General features: G+C 39.2%; 1 protein-coding gene across 2 annotated transcripts; it reads right to left on the reverse strand.

The window, feature by feature from the left end:
• Positions 1 to 1,530: 1,530 nt before the first annotated feature.
• Positions 1,531 to 19,877, reverse strand: LOC112540929 (interleukin-20 receptor subunit alpha-like). 2 transcript variants are annotated; one of them, XM_088141337.1, is made up of 7 exons: positions 19,471 to 19,877; positions 14,373 to 14,502; positions 13,203 to 13,381; positions 11,530 to 11,705; positions 9,326 to 9,467; positions 8,215 to 8,357; positions 1,531 to 5,154 (listed from the first exon to the last, which is right to left on the reverse strand). In XM_088141337.1, the coding sequence occupies exons 1-7, from the start codon at positions 19,547 to 19,549 to the stop codon at positions 4,093 to 4,095; spliced, it is 1,911 nt and encodes a 636-aa protein (XP_087997463.1). In that variant the 5' UTR covers positions 19,550 to 19,877; the 3' UTR covers positions 1,531 to 4,092. The 2 variants fall into 2 exon arrangements, with proteins under 2 accessions (XP_087997463.1, XP_087997465.1); XM_088141339.1 differs by having other exon boundaries at positions 1,532 to 5,154; positions 8,215 to 8,354.
• Between the last annotated feature and the right edge of the window lie 284 nt (positions 19,878 to 20,161).

Genomic DNA, 20,161 nt, shown 5'->3' on the forward strand with positions numbered 1-20,161 from the left:
CAAAACATGATTGTGTGAAGGTTGTCACCTGATGCATACATAGTTTAAATGCCTTCTATATTTTTTTCTTTTTAAATTATCTTTCTAGATGGAGAGTTTTGAAGTATGAAGTTTACATAATGTTTTGTGAACTTTGAGTTGAGCTAAGAATGCTGACTTATTTATTTATTTACTTACTTACAATCCTATGGAGCAAATCTATGGTAATAATATTTTGGTATTGCTGCATTTTGGAAATTACCCTTTAGGGATGCAGAAACCTTTTCAGCCAGAGGACTCTGTTTGCTTGTGAGTAAATGGCCAGCATCCTCATGCCAATGATAGATGAGTCCCAAGGCACAAATGAGCAAGCCAACAATAATTGATTGGCTGGTATTTTAGGAAGTCGTGGTTGAGCAATGATGTCTTAAATTAATGAAATAATATTCCTTAGATTTCTGCTGGGAGGCCTTTACTAATGGGAGCCCTAAATGCTCTTTAATACTCTGAGAGGATTTTAATACAGTGAGGGGGTGATACAAGGGAGATGTCCTCCTACTGCATTGCAGCTAATGGTGATGAATTCCCTTCGGTGCACTCAGAAAGGCACTTCCGTTTCTCAGCTTGATAATACAAAACTGGAGCAAGCTGGTGATGCAGGAAGAGAGCTTCTTATGCTTCCTGTGCAAACTGGCTTTTGTTTCTTCTCAGCTGTTTCCCAGGGATAAGATTAAATAGTTGAAATCTGACCAATCCTTTGATCTCAATCCAACCTCAGCAACTTGGAAAAAGAACAACAAATGGAGAAACAGGGCAGCAGAAGGATGAGGCCTTGACTCTTCTAGGTTTCATAAGCCCATACACACATTTCTATTTGCTGATCTTTTCATGATGAAGATTATTTCTCAGATGCACATCTGAAGGTTTATTTATCTAGGATGGTCCTATCTAGATTCTTGCTAGCCCTTTTTATATGGGTTTAAAGTAAGTGTGATTATTTATTTATTTATTTATTTATTTATTTAAAGAAAGTATGCAGCTGCCTGTCTCACACAGTGATCCTAGGTGGCTAACAGCAACCAATAAAAACAACAGTATAAAAACAGATCACACCCTTCCCACCAGGTGCCAGGCCACCCATACTGTTGACTCCCTGACTCATCCCCATCTTAGCCCAATTCTTCACAGCATTCCAGAAGGCTAAAAGGATAGCCCCCTCCCTCAGTCTCAGGAGGGAGGCTACTCTTAAGGGTCAGGGCAGCTACAGAGAAGGCATGCCTTCAAGGTCCCATCAGATAACAATGTTTGAGGAAAGGGGCCTGGAGCATACCTGTCCTATCTAATATAATCCTTGGGGAGAGGTGGTCCCATAAATAACCTGCCCCTGTGCAAAGCAGAGAGTTCATATACAAATTCTCGCAATTCAATTTCTAAACTCTCTCTCTCTCTCTCTCTCTCTCTCTCTCTCTCTCTCTATATATATATATATATAGAGAGAGAGAGAGAGAGAGAGAGAGAGAGAGTATCTGTTCTTCTTTAGTGATGGGGCTGTAATAAAAATCATTAGATCTAAGTTCCCAACATTCTGTAATCAACCTTCAGATTCTAGGATATTCTCGTATTAGTTTATACTGCCCATGTAACTGACTATTCAAAAATTTTCAAAACACTAGATTCAGCTATAATTTTCTATGGGGAATTCCTCAGGCTAGATGAAAATATCAAGCCTTATTAATTTATAGTGATTAAAATGCATTAGGCTAATAGAGGTGATGGTGATTGCTTTTATGATGTTACAGGTATCAACATTGATTTACTCATGCTGCATTGATGGAAAAATGGAAGCTGTTTTACCTTTTTAAACTTGCTCCAGCACTACAATGTATGCAAGACGCATTTGGCAAGATGGACAAAATTCTAATATCACTTCCTGAGCTTCTCTGTTACCTTTTTTTTGGGGGGGGGGATCACTTTCAGCTTCTCACACAAACCTCAAGGCCTGCTGAGCTTCTGTTTGCAAAGACAGTGGGTGGGAAAGATCGGGGTGGGAAGCTAGGCTATTGGAAACCAGCAAAGAGGGACAGACTATAAGACATCCCTTCCAGCAGTCCACCTTCATATATGCAGGGATCAGCACCAGACAAACAATAAGGCAGAAAACAACATCCTAATCAAGGAACTACCAAGGAGAAAGCTACACCCCCACCAAAACTGGCAGGGCAAGCTACTGCACATAAAACAGGCAGCAAACCCCACATTCACTCTAACTGCTGATGTTACCTAGTTGGGTAATGAAACATCTGCAAGCAAACAATCAAGCTTAGAGAATCCCACAGAGGGACAGAGAAGGAATAGAACAGGCAATCCAAACAGCCTGGGGGGGTTTCACAGAGCCCTTTTACTGTCGGCAGAAAGAAGGGATGAAAGATGATTGATAAAAAGAGCTGAGCAAAGACAAACTCTTAGCTGAAGAGGTCCTTTTGCATGTTCTGTCCAGCCAAAGTATAAGACTTCTGTCTGAAAGCTGAAAGGCTACAACCACCATCTGATCCATCTCCTGGATCAGATCAAGGGTCCATCTAGTTTAGCATTCTGTTACATACTGCTACACAAGATGCCTTCAGGAATCTGACAAACATTAATAAAAAGGATGATTGCTCCTGATCAGCTGGCATTCAAAATATAGTATCTGTGATCAGGGACATCTGTAGGAAGGCAAATGATAATATTGTGTGTGACAACATCATAATGCAAATACCTTGACTTACATATTTTGTCAGGTATCAGGATGCAAGCAGGTAATGGTGACATGTGCATGATGACTTGATCATTGTACCCTGATTTGGAATCCCTGTGATTTGTTGTGGGTGCCATTGTTTGTTATTCTGAAAATAGCAGACAATCATTAAGTCTACTAACACTGATAGGCTAATCATCCATGAATTTATCCAGAAAAAGAATGTTTCCAAAAATCCTCAGCATGAGATTGCAAGAGAGCAGACAGTGAAAGAATTCTTTCATTTACATAGAAACATCCTATGACGTAGCATGAAGCTTATATTTGCCAGGGATAACCCATGTGGATATCTAATTCTCCTTTGGGAGCCTAAGTTGTGTTTTAGAGAGAGCCCACTCTCTAAAGAAAAAAGATGGAACATACACAGGGCTGCTGTTATAACATCTGAGGCCGCATTGTGGTGCCTACAAGTGCCAATTTGTCACCATACCATCTTCATTTTTTAAAGATTTTTCATTAAAAAAATTAAATAAGAAGCTAGCATGTTGCAACATCAAGCACCATCCTCAAACATAATCTTTTATTTCTTTCAGATCCCACATATATTTCAGAGGCTTTCTTAGAATATAAAAATGATCAGAGGCTGCAGCCTAATGATTTGGTTGTGTGCCCATCTGACCAGAAAACAGGGATAAGCAGAAAAAATAGTGAGCATTTTGGGAATCCAGAATAAGCAGTGGGAACTGTTTTATCACTGGTCAAGTCCACAATAGCAGCAAATTTGTTCCCTCAGCATTCCAAAGATGTCCCCCAATTCACACCGTTTAGACAACTTTGTTATAACGTAAGAGCAGCCTATGACCCATTGACAGCTTAATGGCCAGTAACAATATATATTAATCCCTAGTGCTATTAGTTCCCTACGCTGAATTGTCCTCTCTAATATTCTGGTTTGTTTGGTTTTTTTTTTCATTTACAATAGCCAGTTCATGTTGTCCTATCATTCAAATCAAGCCATTCTTTGCTCTGTATGGGCAGTGTCCCAAATTAAAGCAAACCAATAAAGCTCAAGTCCTTCTTTTTTAAAAAAAATAATAAATTATTTTCTAGATGTGTTGAATTGCTAAAATCTAATGATATGGAGGTAACCAAAGAATTTTTACTTATCACCAAAATTCAGCTAGTATGCAATATTCCTTATCTGCAAAACTCTAGAATAACCTCTTGTGATTTGAGCCAACCTGATTATCAGGTAGTTGCATAAGGCAAGACTCTGGTGACTAGAAGATCCCTTGGTTAGAGCTGACTGTGGATTGAACCCATGACTTTGTTGAGAGTCATATGACTGAATTAGTAAAGTATGAAATGAAAGATTATTAGGTTTGCATTTCTATATGTAGTCCCCAATGTTCTTTGAGTTGGAGGAGATACATATTCTCATATCTTCCTAATAAGTCTTCAGAACAGTGGCTCTCATAAAGCCTGAATAGAAGTGCTTCTTCCAGGGATTCCTCATACCTTTTTTTGTCAATTTTATCTTCTTTTGTTACATCAGATAAAGATGACAAATAAATTTTCCCTGTCCAGGGATTCCAATCAACTATTCTGTTCTGCTCTTCTTCCATCTCTGTTTCCTGGTCTTCACTGGCCCTTGTTCTGATCTGGTGATGCTTTGATGTTGTCTTTTGAGTTATTAGAGATACTAAAGTGTGCGGCTGTTTGAGTGGAGCTTTTTTTTCATCCAAAAAAGGCTCTTTGGGATCAGGTGCCAAACAAATGTCTGCTATAACATCACACTCAGGACAAAAGGCCTGGTCGGGTTCATCAGTCATCAGATTTATCAGAGGGACTTCAGCATCATATAATTGTACAGAAGCAGACCTCCTTTCATTCAAAAAGACTTCTCTTAACTGCTGCCCAAAAGAGGTATCTGGATCTTGTCTGTCAAACTGGGGACAGTAGTCCTGCTCTGTTCCATAGATGGGTAACTCTGACATTGTTGCTTGTGAATTGTGCATTGCACAATTTGGCTCACAAATACCATCCTTTGAGCTAAACATTTGTTGTTCCTCCTGAACTGGAACCACCTGTTCAGCCCTCACATCAAATTCATATACTACAAACTCATCATTGCGCATCTGCCCTGAAGCCTGGAGAGATTCAAATCCTGTCAGTTTTGGCTTGTTTCTATTTTGCTCATTTTTTAGTATAATGTCCTTTTTAAAGAAATCATTGTTTCCCAAACCATTTTTTGAAGCTTTCTCTTCTGCACAGCTTCCCTCACCAGTCTCAACATTGATGTAGCCGTTGCCAGTTAAACGACAGTTCTCCAGAAAAGATTTATGTTCTTCTACAACATTCACTGTAATGAAGTTAACCACTATTTTTTCAGAAGGAACAAAATGATCTCTTCCACAGCTTTTACTGTATTTCAAAATCTGAAACAAAAAAGTTACAAATTTAGAAAGAAAATGGCCCAATCTATTACTTGTAGATTGAAGCTGGTGGAACACATTTATGACAGAATTGTATTAACATTTCCTTGATTACTGTGGCCTACAGTGCTGAGTTAGGAACGGAAGATTGGTGGCTAGAGAAACATGGCCTCTTTGCACCTACAGTTTCACATCTTTCCCTAATAATTAGGAATAGATTTGATTTACAGCTGCTACCTCCTCACTCACTCACCTCTTATCTTCTTTCTCCTGGAATTTCTGTTTCTTTATTTTCTTAATTGCTTCTCTATAATTTTTCTTTTCTACCCAGGTATTATAGTTAATATTTCCCTCCTTTCTTTCTTGGACATATACTTAAGAATAAGCTTATCTACTGCTATACATATTTTAGCAATATCATGTCATTGCTGTTCAACCTGGCCTACAATACATATGTGTGTGTGTGTCATTATGAGCAGTTTAAAAAACAATTGCACTCGTAACTTATCTTTCTCATAGGAAATCAGATTCTAAATAATATAGGACAAAAGGCAATGATGGCTTTATACATTACACCAAGCCATGGTTTGTTTTAATGATGATTCATTGTACAAAGCCAGTTAACCAATATAGCTAAGCTAAAAATAGGCAAATCAAATTATGGCTTAGTACATTGTGTGAATACAAGTAATACATTTGTAGACATATGGACAGAAAGATTGTTTATGTTTCAGCCTGTGAACAGCTAGCAAACTAAAGGTACGAAAAATAAATGTAAAATCCAGTTACCCAAAAATACATACATGATTGATATATGTATTTTATAAATACTTGTGAAACATCAAAGAACCAGATGAGACTGAGGATAAATGAGAATTATTTAGCCCTAGTACAATTTAGAAGTTCTGCATTTCTTAATTACCCTTTTTTCTTACTGTTAATTCAAGCATTTATTATTTGTCACCATTGATTTCCTTTGTGTCTAGGTGTAAATATATTCTTGCTCTTGGTTTCTTTGTGTTTTTTGCCCAATAATACTTTAATTCTTGTTTGTGGCAAAACCCTTTTGGAAGAATTTTTATGTTGATGCCTGCAGACCTTAAAAAATTAGTTTGGGCAAGACTGTTGAACATCAGCCTAGACAGTGTCATAAGGAAATGCCCATCACATATGGAAGTGTAAAACTCAAAGAAAAAAAATCACATCATTTTAAAAATATCAGCTCACTCTATCTCCATTAAATACTGCAAGCACTAATGCTGAGAAGATCTACTTTCTAAGACTCTGGAGAGATTTAACCAGTCATAACAGTTAGCACTGTACTATTGAGGAGTAGGCTCCCAAATGAGTTCACATACTATATTAGGCCGTGGTTATTGCTTAATACGTAGTGTGTTAAGCCTTGCTCTAGGGGATGTTCTCTGCCCCTTGACAGCATGGGCAGCTGGCAAGGCTGCTCCTGAGAAGCAGCACATTTTGTCTGCCTGTATCCCATTGAGTGCAAATGCCCCAATGGAGGGTAGCCCGATTTCCATCTTCCTGGTATAGTTCTTTCCTGCCAAATCTTGCTTTGCAACTTTGGATTCTCCTTAATGGAAAAATTCAAAGCTTTTGGTCCCTCTACTAGATTTGAGTTATGATGATCCAACAGATCAGCCAGAAAGACTCTGGCAATTTTCCTGGGATGGAACTGATCTTAGGATGGCCCTTTTAAGCCGTGGAGGTACATCTGGAGGGCCTAACACAGGTGAGGGGATGCAAAGGGACCTCCTGAAGCATAGACTGGATACCTTTTCCATGGGACCTATGTAGCTATATTGCCTTTAGGAGTTTCCAAAGTGCTTAAAGAGCCTTGCCAGTTATATGGCTGGTGGAGGGAGAAGGATTGGGAAAGGAGTACCTAGTATCATTGTAGAAACATGTGCAGTGGAGTTTAAGTGCCAAGGCAGTGGGGAGAAGGAGTGGGACAGTGGGCATCTGGCTCTCCAGTGATATGGAGAATGAACTTTTGGTATGTCCTGAGCAGGATCTGTCTGCTGTTTTTGTCACCCTGAGCCTGACAGCAGTTGCCCAACAATTGTGGTCAAGCAGCTGAGCTAGCATGCTATTTTTACATGCCTATTCACAGTGATGAGCTAGACAGAGTGATCTCTTCCTGGTTCTGAGAAGGCACTTCTGCCTAGGCTTGCCACTCTCCTTCCTGTTGACCGTGCACAGTGCATGGTATAGTCTCCTTCCTTCCTGCTTTCCCTAGGAATTGAAGCTCTACTGTGCCCACTCACATTTCAACTCTTCTGGCTGAGAAATTTGCAACTGTGGAGTCCTTGGGGTTCTCTGAGCTTGGTTCTTTTCTTACAAACGTTTCATTACCCGGCTAGGTAACATCTTCAGTGCAACCTTCCTCAAATTTGCTCACAGAGCTCTAGGTGATTGTGATTGTGACCCACAATTTGAAAACCCCTGCTGTAATCACAGTTTAGGTGCAATCTATTTCAAAGGCCATTTCCCCTAGTGACTTGGAGTATCTCCCAATGTCATTCACTCATCACTGTGGTATTGTAAAACTTGTTACTGATTTAGCACAATGCTGCCTGAGTGACTTTAGAAGACTCATACAGATCCTCCATAGTCCTGTAAAGCTGCATGTCCTTTGAGCACGTCCAAATAATTGCACAGGTGAGAAAGAAAAAGACATCTTACTATTTTAAGAAAAGGAATTTGGGGCATCTGTTCCCTGATGAGGTTTGCTTCTACAGTACCCGTCAGGAGAGATGATTCTTCAGTTGAACCACCGTATGTAAACTGATCCAAGGATAAGTAATATAAGATGGATTTCTACACAGCTGCTAATTCTTCCTGTTGTCCCCTTCTGTTAATGCATTATGAGAAATTACAGCACCAGCAATTCCTGGGATTAGATATCTGCATTTAATATCCACCACTGCTGCAGCTAAAGAGCTTTTTTCAAATGAGACATTTTTACCTGTATAAACTAGGCTTCATTGCACAGTGCCTTAAAAAATTACAGCACGGTAGATTTCAAAGATGACAAAGAATCCTTACCAAGTTCTTCGGATACGTTTGCTTCACGAGATGAGTGTATCTATATAGACAACAGCTTGACACCAAGATAATCAGGACTATTAACAGGCCTGGTAAAGTATATCCAAATATGACTGTTGCAGTTTGTTTGAAAACTGGATCTGCTGAGAAAACATAGGTTAGATGCTTCCCTTTTTTCAAAGAGTCAGCAGGCAAAAGCATTAACAATTGATAGCTGTCTTCAGAATAAGTAGCCCCATTTGAATGTGGAAAAGCATTCATTCTATATTAAGATAGAAAATCTGCATAATATTTTATATCTATTTGGAAGTTTAGCATATTTCTAGTATAACATCTGATTAGCCATGAAGGTTATTCAGAGCTGGAAATAAGGCCTTTGGTTTCTGCAGAGTTTTGACAGTTTTGTCCTCAACATATGCCCACATAAAATCCAGTATATTTATGAAATGTATTACTTTTCAAAATATATTTGCCTGCTAGCAAGCATTAAAATAAAGTCTCTTTTATAACTTCTTGCTTGTGTAACAGCTGGGTTACATTCTTTTAAATTCTATATTTAGGCTGTTCACCCAGAGTAAGTTATTGATTTCCCTGCCAGCAGTTTCTTTCTTCGCCCAATTTATCTGCATTTATTAGGAATACATAGGCAATTAATAATGACTAAAAAGGGCTGACTTGCTTGCTTCTAATAAAAGATTCAAAATTATGCTCTTCAGAATCACATGAAAGCAAAAATGCATCTACTTAGTAATGCAGAGCTGAAAATGATGAGTGGTAAAAACAGGTCTATTTCGATAAAAGTAACTAGCAGAGGACGTATTAGTGGATTATTGTAATATGAACTTAATGTTGCCTTCTCTGTCCATCACAAGACTCGAATGGAAACCTAAGGTTTCAAAAGATAATTGTGATGGTAGAGACATATAACTGAAGAGTGAGAAGGTCCACAATTGTGACAGATGTCTAGCAGGGGATGCTACATATCTTATAAAGCCAAAGGATTCTTCTTAAGACATGTTCAAGAGAAGAAGAAAACTATGTGGAAATCTTCATCTATTCATAATACTGATGGCACACACAGATTTGGTGCATTTTATAGTTCTTTGCTTACCTTTCAGAGTAGCAATGCAGTGATCTTCAGATAATTCACTAAATAGAAGTGGAGTAATATATACTTGTACTGTGACACAGTATATTGTATTTGATTGTAACTGGTGCACCTCCAGTCTGTTGTTTTGAATGCAAAACATCCACTAAAGGAAGGAAGGAAGGAAGGAAGGACAGTTTTTTTTTTACATTTTAAACTTAATTATGTTGAGATGTCACCTACTGAAGAAAAACAGATTGAAAACCCCTTTCTGAAAACTACTTTCTAGCTTCATATAAAAGGAGAAAACATGGCATATATTTGGGTATGAAAAACCTAGCTAAAGCACTGCATAACAAATAGGTCATGTAATATAATGCCATATACTTCCTCAGTATACCTGGAGAAACTAAAGCTTGTTCAGCTTTACAAAGGGGCCTTTTGCCTTCATCAATATTTTGAGCCAGTGCTTTGTACAGACAACAAATGCCTGAAATTTTGGCATCACTGGCAGCATAATATGTAACCTTCTGACTTGATAGGATACGGCTTATGCAGTGTTGTGACATAGCTATAAAATTGAAAGACTATTATTTTTACAAGCTATTATGAATGGGCAGCTGTGTTAGATATGGTACCCACAAACAAATGTTGCAAACAAACTATTGGCTGGTTAACAGCTCCCAATCTTCTGGGGGCACATTTCGGATTTTTTTTTTTTTAAAGCAGTGTTGTGGGAACAGTTAGAATACAACTGTTGTGGGATATAGTTAGTCACATGTACTCAAGTTGAGGGCACTCCAAAATGTTGATAATGCCCTGACTGGCTGTGTTCATAAAGTATAGAGTTGGCAATTCACAATCTGTATGCCGCCTCCCTAAGCCCCAAACTGTACTGCTAAAACTGGGGGCAAAATGATCAATTTCCAATGATGCAATATTTAGGAATTATTTTTATCCTCAAAACTAAAGGTAGAGTTGAAAGCAAACTGTCCCTGGGATGCAAACAAATTGCATTTTCATCCTTAATCCTCCAAAAATGACTTCTGATTGCACCAGTGAAATATAATAGACACTACAAATCCCCAAAACAGGCTGAAAAAAATTGCCCCTGCTCTTTCCCCTTTCTATGATGTTACCTCCTTCTTATGACATCACCTGAGGCTGTCTCCTTGGTTGACCACAAATTGTATCCCCTGATCCTGGGGAAAATTTCCATCCTTCCTCATGCACTGTGTTAAGCTATTGTTTGCTTACCCTTGTCATACTGAGGACATCATGTTTGTAGCATCATCGAATATGCTACACCAAAATCAAATGAATTCCATTCTGACTTAGTACTATGGGTGAATCCACTCTCTACATCTCTGTGTTCCCCCCCCCCCTTCCTCTCCTACACACATAATGCTTGAGAGAGAGGAAGGCAAAGAAACTTGGCTAGAAGGGGAAAAACATTAGCTCAGCTTCCAGCAAGGATCCTGGGACAAGAAGAACCCTTGTTGAGGATTTTGATCTACTTCAGCTATATATTTTAAGCCACTTTTTTGGGAGGGGGGCTTATTTAAGGTGGTAGTTGGCAAGGCAGATGGACAGTGATGCCATAGGAAGTACAGCGGTTCCAGGTTATACTTAGATTGCCTCTTTGGGGGGTTCTGTCCTGCTCTGTAGTTGCTTCACTGTTGCAATCATAGTTTTGCTTCTTGTTTCTACTTCTGGCCCTGTTTCCTCACATTGTTTCTTTCAGTCCTCACTTGCCACACTTAAGGTAATTAGATGGAGGATAGGCATTGATTTGACCTGGCATCTTGCCCTGGAGTTCCAGGTGCATCTTCCTCTGCCAGGAATTCATAGTCATTGGCAACTCCTCAAGCCAGGAGGGGAAAAAGGCTTGGGAAAGAAAACAGATTTTGAAAACAAGAACACCCTCCAACACAGGGCAATCTCCTCCTCACATACAATCTTCTGCTCCAGAGTGCAGCTTTCCGTAATCCTATTACTGATGGGCATATGCAGAGAGAAAGATTGAGCTGGGAACATCTACAAGCCCGGGTATCAGGCACAGCTACATCCTCATTGCTTCTATAGTTATTGTCCCTGAAGCCAGTCTGGGCTTTTATCATTGTCCATCTACATCTTCACAGGCCAGGAGAACACCACTCCTATTGAACCAGTAGCACACTTCATTTAAACTGCTGAACAATAGTTTCTGTTTCCATTTTCAAACTTACTCTTTTATTTATATTTTTGTTGAATACTGACACGTTATATTGTAGGCCTGGGTATATTTCATGCAAATACACAGGTTCCTCCCTGGGATTCCCCTTCCATTTCTCAGGGGGAACCACAATGACTGAAATAGACTTCTCAGTAGAAGAGAGGGAGAATGCAGGTGGGTCGATGGTTGCTGAAAAGCAAACATATATAATTATTTATAAGAATAAGAACACAATCAAAACCAACTGAGACAGAATTTCCTTGTTGGTCTGTTTGATTTATTTTTACCTTGAACTTTTCAGCATCATAGATTTAGGCTGCCTGCTCCAAACTGATACCCCTCCAGATTGTTAGACTATATTGATCATCATTCCAAATCAGCATAGACCATTGTGGCTAGACATGAGGAAACATATAGTCCAATACATCTGGAAAGGACCAGTTTGGGTAGGCTGACTTACCTAAGAAAAGTTTTAAGAACTTCCCTTAAATTGCATCATTAATGGACTTTATTTAGAGAATTCACTATATTGAGCAGGATCTAACAAACTGAGAAAGTATCTCCCTGAGTCAAAAGGAATTTATACTGGTTTTTCATAATCAAGAGCCTTTGAAATTCTGGCTGGGGAATCCTGGGAATTGAAATCCCCACATCTTAAAGTTGCTAAGGCTGAGAAACAGTGCTCTAGAATAAAGGTATAAGTCCCTGGAACAACATGGTAGACCTTAATTTAACCCTGTCTCTGTTCTAGGATGCATGGTAAGAGGTATTGCTATTACATGCAAGGATTGCTACAGGTGCATGCAAGCATAGGAGGCCAGAGGTAGAGGCAAAGTTATGCTGAATAAGGATTTTGAGATTTTTAATCTCTGTATTGTTTTGATTAATACAGTGGTATTCTTTTCTGGAAAATGGGAATATGTGTCTGTTTGTGTTTTCCCATTGTGCTTTCCTTTTCAGGTTCAACGGATTTGGAGAAACAGACCAGAATCAGAATTTTGTTGGATGCCAATTGCAGCAGGCTCAAATTAATATCCTCTACCCTAGAAGATAACAATTCTGATTTGAATCACTTGCTTTCTCTGCTTAAGGATCTGGGATTCAGCCAAGTCTGATATACACCCATCACTAAGAACAAAAGTGCAAACAGCATCCTGTTTCATAAACAGCAGCCCCAGTGACACCACAACAGCCTTAGAACAACGCAATCAGGGAGAAGTGCTTTCCTCCATGGCTTCCCCCATGTGCTGTGAAAAACAAAACAGAACAAAACAAAACTCCTCTCTGAAACTGCTATTTACACATTGAGGGACACTTTCTTCTGCAGCAATGGGAGTCTTCTTGATCGTTCCGCAATTAATGGTATATTTAGTTTGTATTTCAAAAAATGTGACTGAACTGCCATGCACATGGAAGTTGTTATGGCAAAAGCCTGACCTGAACCCTAACTCTAACAAGTCCTAGTCTCTGCTTCTGCTTGCATTTATTTCTATAGAACAATCTTCAGGCCATGTTTAGACCAGCACCTGTTTCACCAATCATACGGTATGCATATTTCAACACATGTCTGCTGCATGAAATCAGTGGTGACTGACATGCATTGAAATCAGCAAATATCTCACATTAGCCATGGCTGTCCTTCAGAGTCTTACAACATTATTATGAACATATATTAGTTCTCCTTACTGTCTGTAAATGGATTAAACCTTGGTGATTCTGCCCAGGCAGAACAAGTTCTATTTAGAGAGACTTTCACTCTGGCATGATATTGCTCTTTGTGGTTGTACGTTGCATGTGAGAGGTCACACCAGGTTTGACTGAGATTCTTACATTCCAGATACTTAATCCATTTATCTTGGCCATATCTGAATTTCAAATAGTAAAAGAAAAAGAAACAAAATTAGCATTTGTACGATTAATTCTTAATTGAGACTGGACTTCTGGGGAGGAGGGCGAGAGGGAGTTTTGAAAGGTTTCTTTGTTGTTTAAATATGATGTGCTTATTTTAGGATTTCAGAAACAAGACTTGGAAATCTCTTCCAAAAAGGTGTGTTGGAGCATGGTAAGAGTAGCTGTGTCTGTAACTCTTTAAAGCAGCTATATCTTTCCCTGGGATCATATGGCTGACCTATACAGCTGCTATACAATCCTGGGAAAAATCAGGGCTGCTTTAAGGAGTTGCAGTGGCTGCTACATTCATGCCACACCTGTTCCAAAGTACATTTTTAGAATCCAGCCTGAAGGGCAGCAGTCTAACTATACTATAATGTTCCCATACATTAAAAAAAACAATAAAGCTACCTTATGTTCCCTTCCTGTGAAACACTATGACATATCAAATCCTCTTCCAGCTAACTTTTAAATAAATAATTCATTTCTTAATTAGTTACTGATAGGGAAGGGTATTTTGATAAAACAGATAGCAAAAACAAGATTTAAGAAGGACAAACTTTTCGAGGGCTCAGAACTGTTTCAAAAATCTAGTGTTATCCTTGAGAAGTGGGCAGCCTTTTTCATGTCTAGTACTGCATTCCTTCAAGCATACTCTGTTGAGAGCTCCAACAAGCAGTAAATAGGAGTAGTGCCCAAAGTGAGTAGAAATACCCATTATCTCTATGCTACACGCTTTTTCCTCTTAATTCTCACCTAGGCAGCCAGTTGCAAAAAAAGAGACAGATATTTGTCAGTGGAAAACTGAATAAATCTCTGGTGTAGGAATTTGAAAATTAACCTTAGGGCCAGAGGTGGTGCCTCCCTCATTTATCGTCTTCAGCCTCTTACGGTTATGACAAAAACAAGCAGAATGAAGCATTTGCACATGGAAATACACAGTGTAAAACTCAATAGCCAACATACACCAAATACTTCACTTTATAAACTAATTTGTTTTCCGCTATTCCTTCTGGTGGCAACCAATGCAGGATGTTCTTCATGTTTCTGGAGATAAAATGGACATTCCGCGGGCTGGGCAAAAGGCAGTGGGATGCTATCAGGAAAGAAAACAAATGACACACATGAACAATTGGATTATGATCTATGCAATAGCTTTTGGGACTTAAAAATATTTAGATGGGTGGGCTTTGACAGAATGAACACTCCTGGGTAGACCAGAAGTTGTTCCATGCCGTCTCCCTTCTTAGGCATTGAAAAACAGAAGGTTCTCTTTGTTGCCCTATAGTAGTCATCTGGAGCTTTGCACCTCCAACCAGGTAGCCCTAAAATCAACCCAAACTGTCTCAATTCCATAAATAAATCATCTGGTATAGAATTCACTCTACATCTGTAGCTATCTCTGGGCTCAGGAAAGAAGCTGAATACTGACTCCTTGGGCTAAATATGCATCTCTTTTAATGACATGGATATTTTCTTTTCGTCTCCTTCACTGAAGATTATATTCCTTTTTTGGGATGCTTTAGGGCTCCCATGTCCGGCCCACCACTAAAGGACAGCCGAGAGAGAATTTTCAGTATCTCTTTTCTGCCATTCAGTGGTCCTTGGGATGTCTGTGGCCCAGATCTATAGCCCTCATATCCTTAGTAACAACTGAACTAACGTGTGGTATAATATTTCCCAAGATTTCTTTGTCTCCTGGTTTCTCAAAATAAGCTGAATACTTGGTTTTCAGAGGTTTTAGCCTAAAGTCTAATTCAAAATTTTAAATCAAAGAAGCTTGGTTCTTCAGTAGAGATTATTTATTTAAATGGGACTTCTGCTGCCTGAGCACAAAGGATCAAAGTCTGGAAAATATATTCTTTAAAATAGACAAAATATTGTGTGTGTGTGTATATGTGTCTACCTATATATATATTCATTGAGTGACCCTTCTCCAATAAAAATTAGAACCATGCCTTTACCAAATAATGACTATTTGGGTTTCCCCCCCCTAAATTTCACTCTCCAGTGATATTTTTTATGTAAGCTTTTTGAGCTTCTCGAAATTTGAAGCAGATTAGCTCCAGTGCCTCTTTACAATAGAGTTTTTCTATTGTCCTCACTTGTACAAAACACAACATAAAACAATGTCACAATCATCAAGGAACAAACTGCTCTTGTGCAGGGCTACCAAATCTGGGCTGCAAAGCTCTGGATGGCAACTAGATGGCAGCAAAGAGATAAAGACAAATTATTTGCTGTCATCTAGTGGCCATCTCAAATGTTACAGCAGAGTCTAGGAAATATGTTTTTAATTAATTTACAAGGGTAGTGTTCATTGGGGAAAGTAATGCTAATTCTCAAATATTAAATAGAAAGCTGCATTTCTTATCGCAATACATATTTCCATTTTGCTTCCAAAATTGCATATTTTTAAAATAATGCCTTTTTTTTTTCCTGTAAAAGAATCATTCTTTAATGCCTCTCGGTTCATAGAGGAAGATGTTTATTTTCAGTGATTCCTCATTGTTTCCCTTGGAAACCTGAAAAAGAAATCTTCTGGAAAAAAAAAAATCAGGGAAAAGTGAGTATTCTTCCCCCTAATCCACAATGTTTCACATTTTTTCTCCTGCTCCTGACATCTTTAGTGGAAGCTTTTAAACATTTCACAGGTAGAAAGCAGGCCTGTAGAGTTATACCTATTCCTATTTTTTTTAATGCTAGTGTGGATAGGTGTTTTTTATTATAAAAATATAATTTCAATAGTTAGGTTGAAGTTAAAAATATCATTGGGCTTATATTTTATTGGGTATATCTACCGTATGTGGAATGAAAATTCAGCAGAGTATCAACCTTTGTGGGCTTTGTTAGAAAGTTCTTATTTATTTCCATTAAGGTCCTGGCAATTCCTGGGGTCAACATACAGAATAAAGGGTGTTTCGTTTCTGGGTCAGTTGGGTTGCAGACTGGATTTTGATGACAAGGCTCATGGATATTTAACTTTATGGAAGAACTCTATGGGTTCAAGTAGTCCTCACTCACCGACCACTTGTTCAGCAACCATCTGAAGTTACAACGGTCCTGAAAAAATAACTTTATGGCCAATTTACAGCTTTGCAGCATCCCTCAGTCAGGTGAGAGTAAGCTGTTTGTGTAGCACAGCCATGGCTCTCACTGCATTGCTTTTGATGTGTGCAAGACAGTAAGCAGGCACTCAAAGGGCAGGGGAGTGGTTAGGAGGCAAACAAAGGCCAAAGGTGTGAAACTGACTAGTTTTGTCTCTTTCCAGCTGGAAAGTACAGTTGTGGTCATGTGATTTCCCACTTAGTGATCACTTCACTTAGCAGTGGAGTTGTTGGTCCCAATTAGGGTCATTAAGTAAGGACTACCTGTAGTCCTCACTTACCAACTGTTCATACAGTGACCATTCAAAGTTACAATGGCACTGCAAGAGGAGATTTACAACCAGTCCTTGAAATTGCAGCTGTCACAGCATCCCTGCAGTCACATGATCATGATTTGGGTGCTTGGCAACTGGTGCTCATTTATAACCATCGCAGCATCCCATGGTCACATGATTGCCATTTGCAACTTTCACAACCCACTTCCAACAAGCAAAGTCAATGGGGAAGCTGGCAGGAAGTCACAAGTTGCAGTCATGTGATGTCGCATTTAACAACCATGGGTGATTCGCTTCACAATGGCAGCCAGCACTGACATCCTAAGTTGGGCACAGTCACGTGATTTTTCACTTTATGACCGTGTCACTTAGTAATGGTAAATGAGGACTACCTGTGGTTTAAATATAGGAGACAATATATTCTATTGGAAATTGTGAGCAGAATCTGGAATACATACTTTAAATCAATAATGAAATCAATAATAAAATGACGATTTTAAGGATTTTGCTCAATTTTAAATAGAATTTTGCCTCCCTCATTCACAACAGTGGCAATATAATCAACTCAAGCATGTTTTGGCGGCTTTGTACAGACCAGATGCTTTGGCTGCATCTAGGAAACCTGAGTATTTGTATCAAAGCTAAAGAATATTTTTAAAGTTGACATTAATGACATTTACAACTCATGGAAAAAAAACATAGAATACCTGATAATGGAACGTCAACGGCTTCAGGTCTTAAAAAACATTAAATTTGTTTCAGTGGATTTAAGAATAAAATTGAAAAGATGAAAAGATTTTATTCTGAGTCTACTGGACACCCCAAAGATTGTATTTGAAAGGATGGACATCAGATTTTCTTTGTTGGCAATGCAAAAATTTGAAGGTTGTCTCATATGATTTGGTCTTGTGAATTACTGACATCTTTTTGGAATAATATCTTAAGTACTTAAGTAAATTTATGGGGAAATCTTTTAGTGTTAAAGATGTTAATGCTATTTTAAATTGTGTTCCAAAACTTTTGAATCTGACTATTTTTGAGAAGGCCTGGGGTATTGCTAAGAAAATTATTTTGAGAAATTGGAAAGGTAGCATTATTCCTGATATTAAGGAGTAGATTCAAGAGATTTGTAATTTATCTGTCTTTGAAAAAGCGATTCTATCTACTAATAAAAATGACATGATATGTCATCCTTTGGCATAGATTGTATAATGTTTTGTAACATTAAAGAATCATAATTTAATTTAGATTTAGAAATGTTTAAGTATGTTTTGATATTTTAGGATATATGATATATACAGACGGTTCCCCTTTTTACTTTTCCATTTTTTCATATTTCTTCTTATAAAACTTATTAAGATAAATAAACTTATCAAAAAATAAAATAAAATGTTGAAGTTCCATTTCAAGTTTGTGTTTATTTGTACTGCATGTGTGGAAACACTTGATAGTTGTGTTTAACCTGGTTATAGAATTAACCATGTTTTGAATTTGCATAATACAGTAAACCATAAACTAACAAACCAGTTGGATTCTTAATCAAGGTTAGTGATTAAATTTAACCAAAATTAAAGTTAAGCCACCAGGTTTGTTACAGCCTTGGTTAAAGATCTGTGTGAACTCAGTAAATAATGGGGCAGAATACTAAACAGCTTATTTTAAGCATAGTATATCTTTTTAGTAATTCAAAATAACTTTGGCAACGTTATTATCGTATAGGCCCTTAGTTATCTGGAGTTATCTTTTTAATTTATGCATGCACTTTAAAAAAAAAAAAAGCATTTCTATCCTAATTGCATTTGTATTGCATCTTTTCTCCAAGGAGATCAGGACAGTATATATGGCTTTCTCACAATCTCTAAGGTAGGTTAGGATGAAAGAGAGAACAATGTGTCCAAAGTCTCCAGGGAAGACTTCATTCGTGGCGGAATGAAGATTTGGGTCTGGGTCTTAGTTCAGCATTCTAACCACCCGCTGCATTAGCTGGTACTTAGGTCTGTATAGGCTGCCGTGCGGAGGAGGCACGCATCCCTGGGAATTACTTCAGAGCAACAACAGGGCTCTTTGTTTTTGCTTTTTCCAGAGAGTGAGCTGTCCAGCAATGCAAAGCAACCTTGAAGGATAATCACAGACAATTTGAAAGCTCACATGGGGAAAAAAATCTCACAGCTGAGCCTTTCTAAGCCGAATCACCGTCTGGTCGGGTTCAGCTATGCATTAAAACCTTGCACACTCTCCATAAACAGTGCCGCTTTAAAAAGCAACCCCCCTCCCCCCCGCCAGTGATGCTACACTCTGCAGGTGTTCAGGGGCACCCCTTTCCTAGTGTTGCCCTTGGGCAATAGATGTAAAGCAGATTCCAAGACTTAGCCACCCTTTAACCATCCTCCCATTATTGCTGCTGTTTTATAATTATTATTGTTTCTTCTTCTTCTTCTTCTTCTTCTTCTTCTTCTTCTTCTTCTTCTTCTTCTTCTTCTTCTTCTTCTTCTTCTTCTTCTTCTTCTTCTTCTTCTTCTTCTTCTTCTTCATCATCATCATCATCATCATCATCATGATGTCAACACATCCGACACTCTTAGCAGAACGTGCGAGGAGCAAAAGCGACTCAAAGCCTCGGGTGAAGCCCAAAGCTGCGAGGAAGCCGCCCCCGGCGCCCCCCGGCGTTTTCCCGTGACCTACCTGCCACCTCTGGAGGAGGCGTGGGGAGGACCAGCCGGAGCAGGAGGAGCCAGAGAGCTGACGCCGCGGGGTCACTCATTGAGAAGGGACAGCGCCTGGGCGTTGCATGATGCTCGTCTTCGCCACCTTCCCCGGAATTCGGCCGGGCGCGGAGGTCGGCGGTGGCGACCCCACCGAGCCAAGCCGAGGACTCCGGCCCTCCCAGGGGCTGACACGCTCAGCGGCTCCTGCCTCGCCGCTTCCGGCTCGTTCCCCTGCGTACCCCTCGCGCCCCGCCTGATTCCCAGGGATCGGATTAGCTGCCTCCACGCTGCGCTCTCGCGCCTGATTCCCGAATCGAAGCTGTCAGAAGCCACGCCTGTTAAAGCCAAACAGTGGCGAGGTGGGATTTGGGTAGATCGGGGATAAAACGCCCTCCGCCAGCATGTTAGCCCCACGGAAAGCCGGAATGGGATTTAAATACTGGGTGGGAGGGAGGGGGAGGGCAGACAGTCTAAGGGCTAAGATTTCTGGAAAATCTTGACAAAAATTAAACCCTTGATTCATCTTTTCTTTTCCCCAGTTTTCACTGATGGCAGATAATGAGATTTCTACACAGAAATTTCTTCCAAAAAGCTTGTCTGATTGATTGATTGACTGATTTTAGTTGGCCTTATTTACAATAGCATTATGAAACCTGTGTATCTAAATT

This window comes from Python bivittatus, unplaced genomic scaffold, assembly GCF_059951505.1.
Source record: "Python bivittatus isolate LINGU-HERP-01145 unplaced genomic scaffold, Pbiv_v1 ctg000020_np1212, whole genome shotgun sequence".
Lineage (NCBI taxonomy): Eukaryota > Metazoa > Chordata > Lepidosauria > Squamata > Pythonidae > Python > Python bivittatus.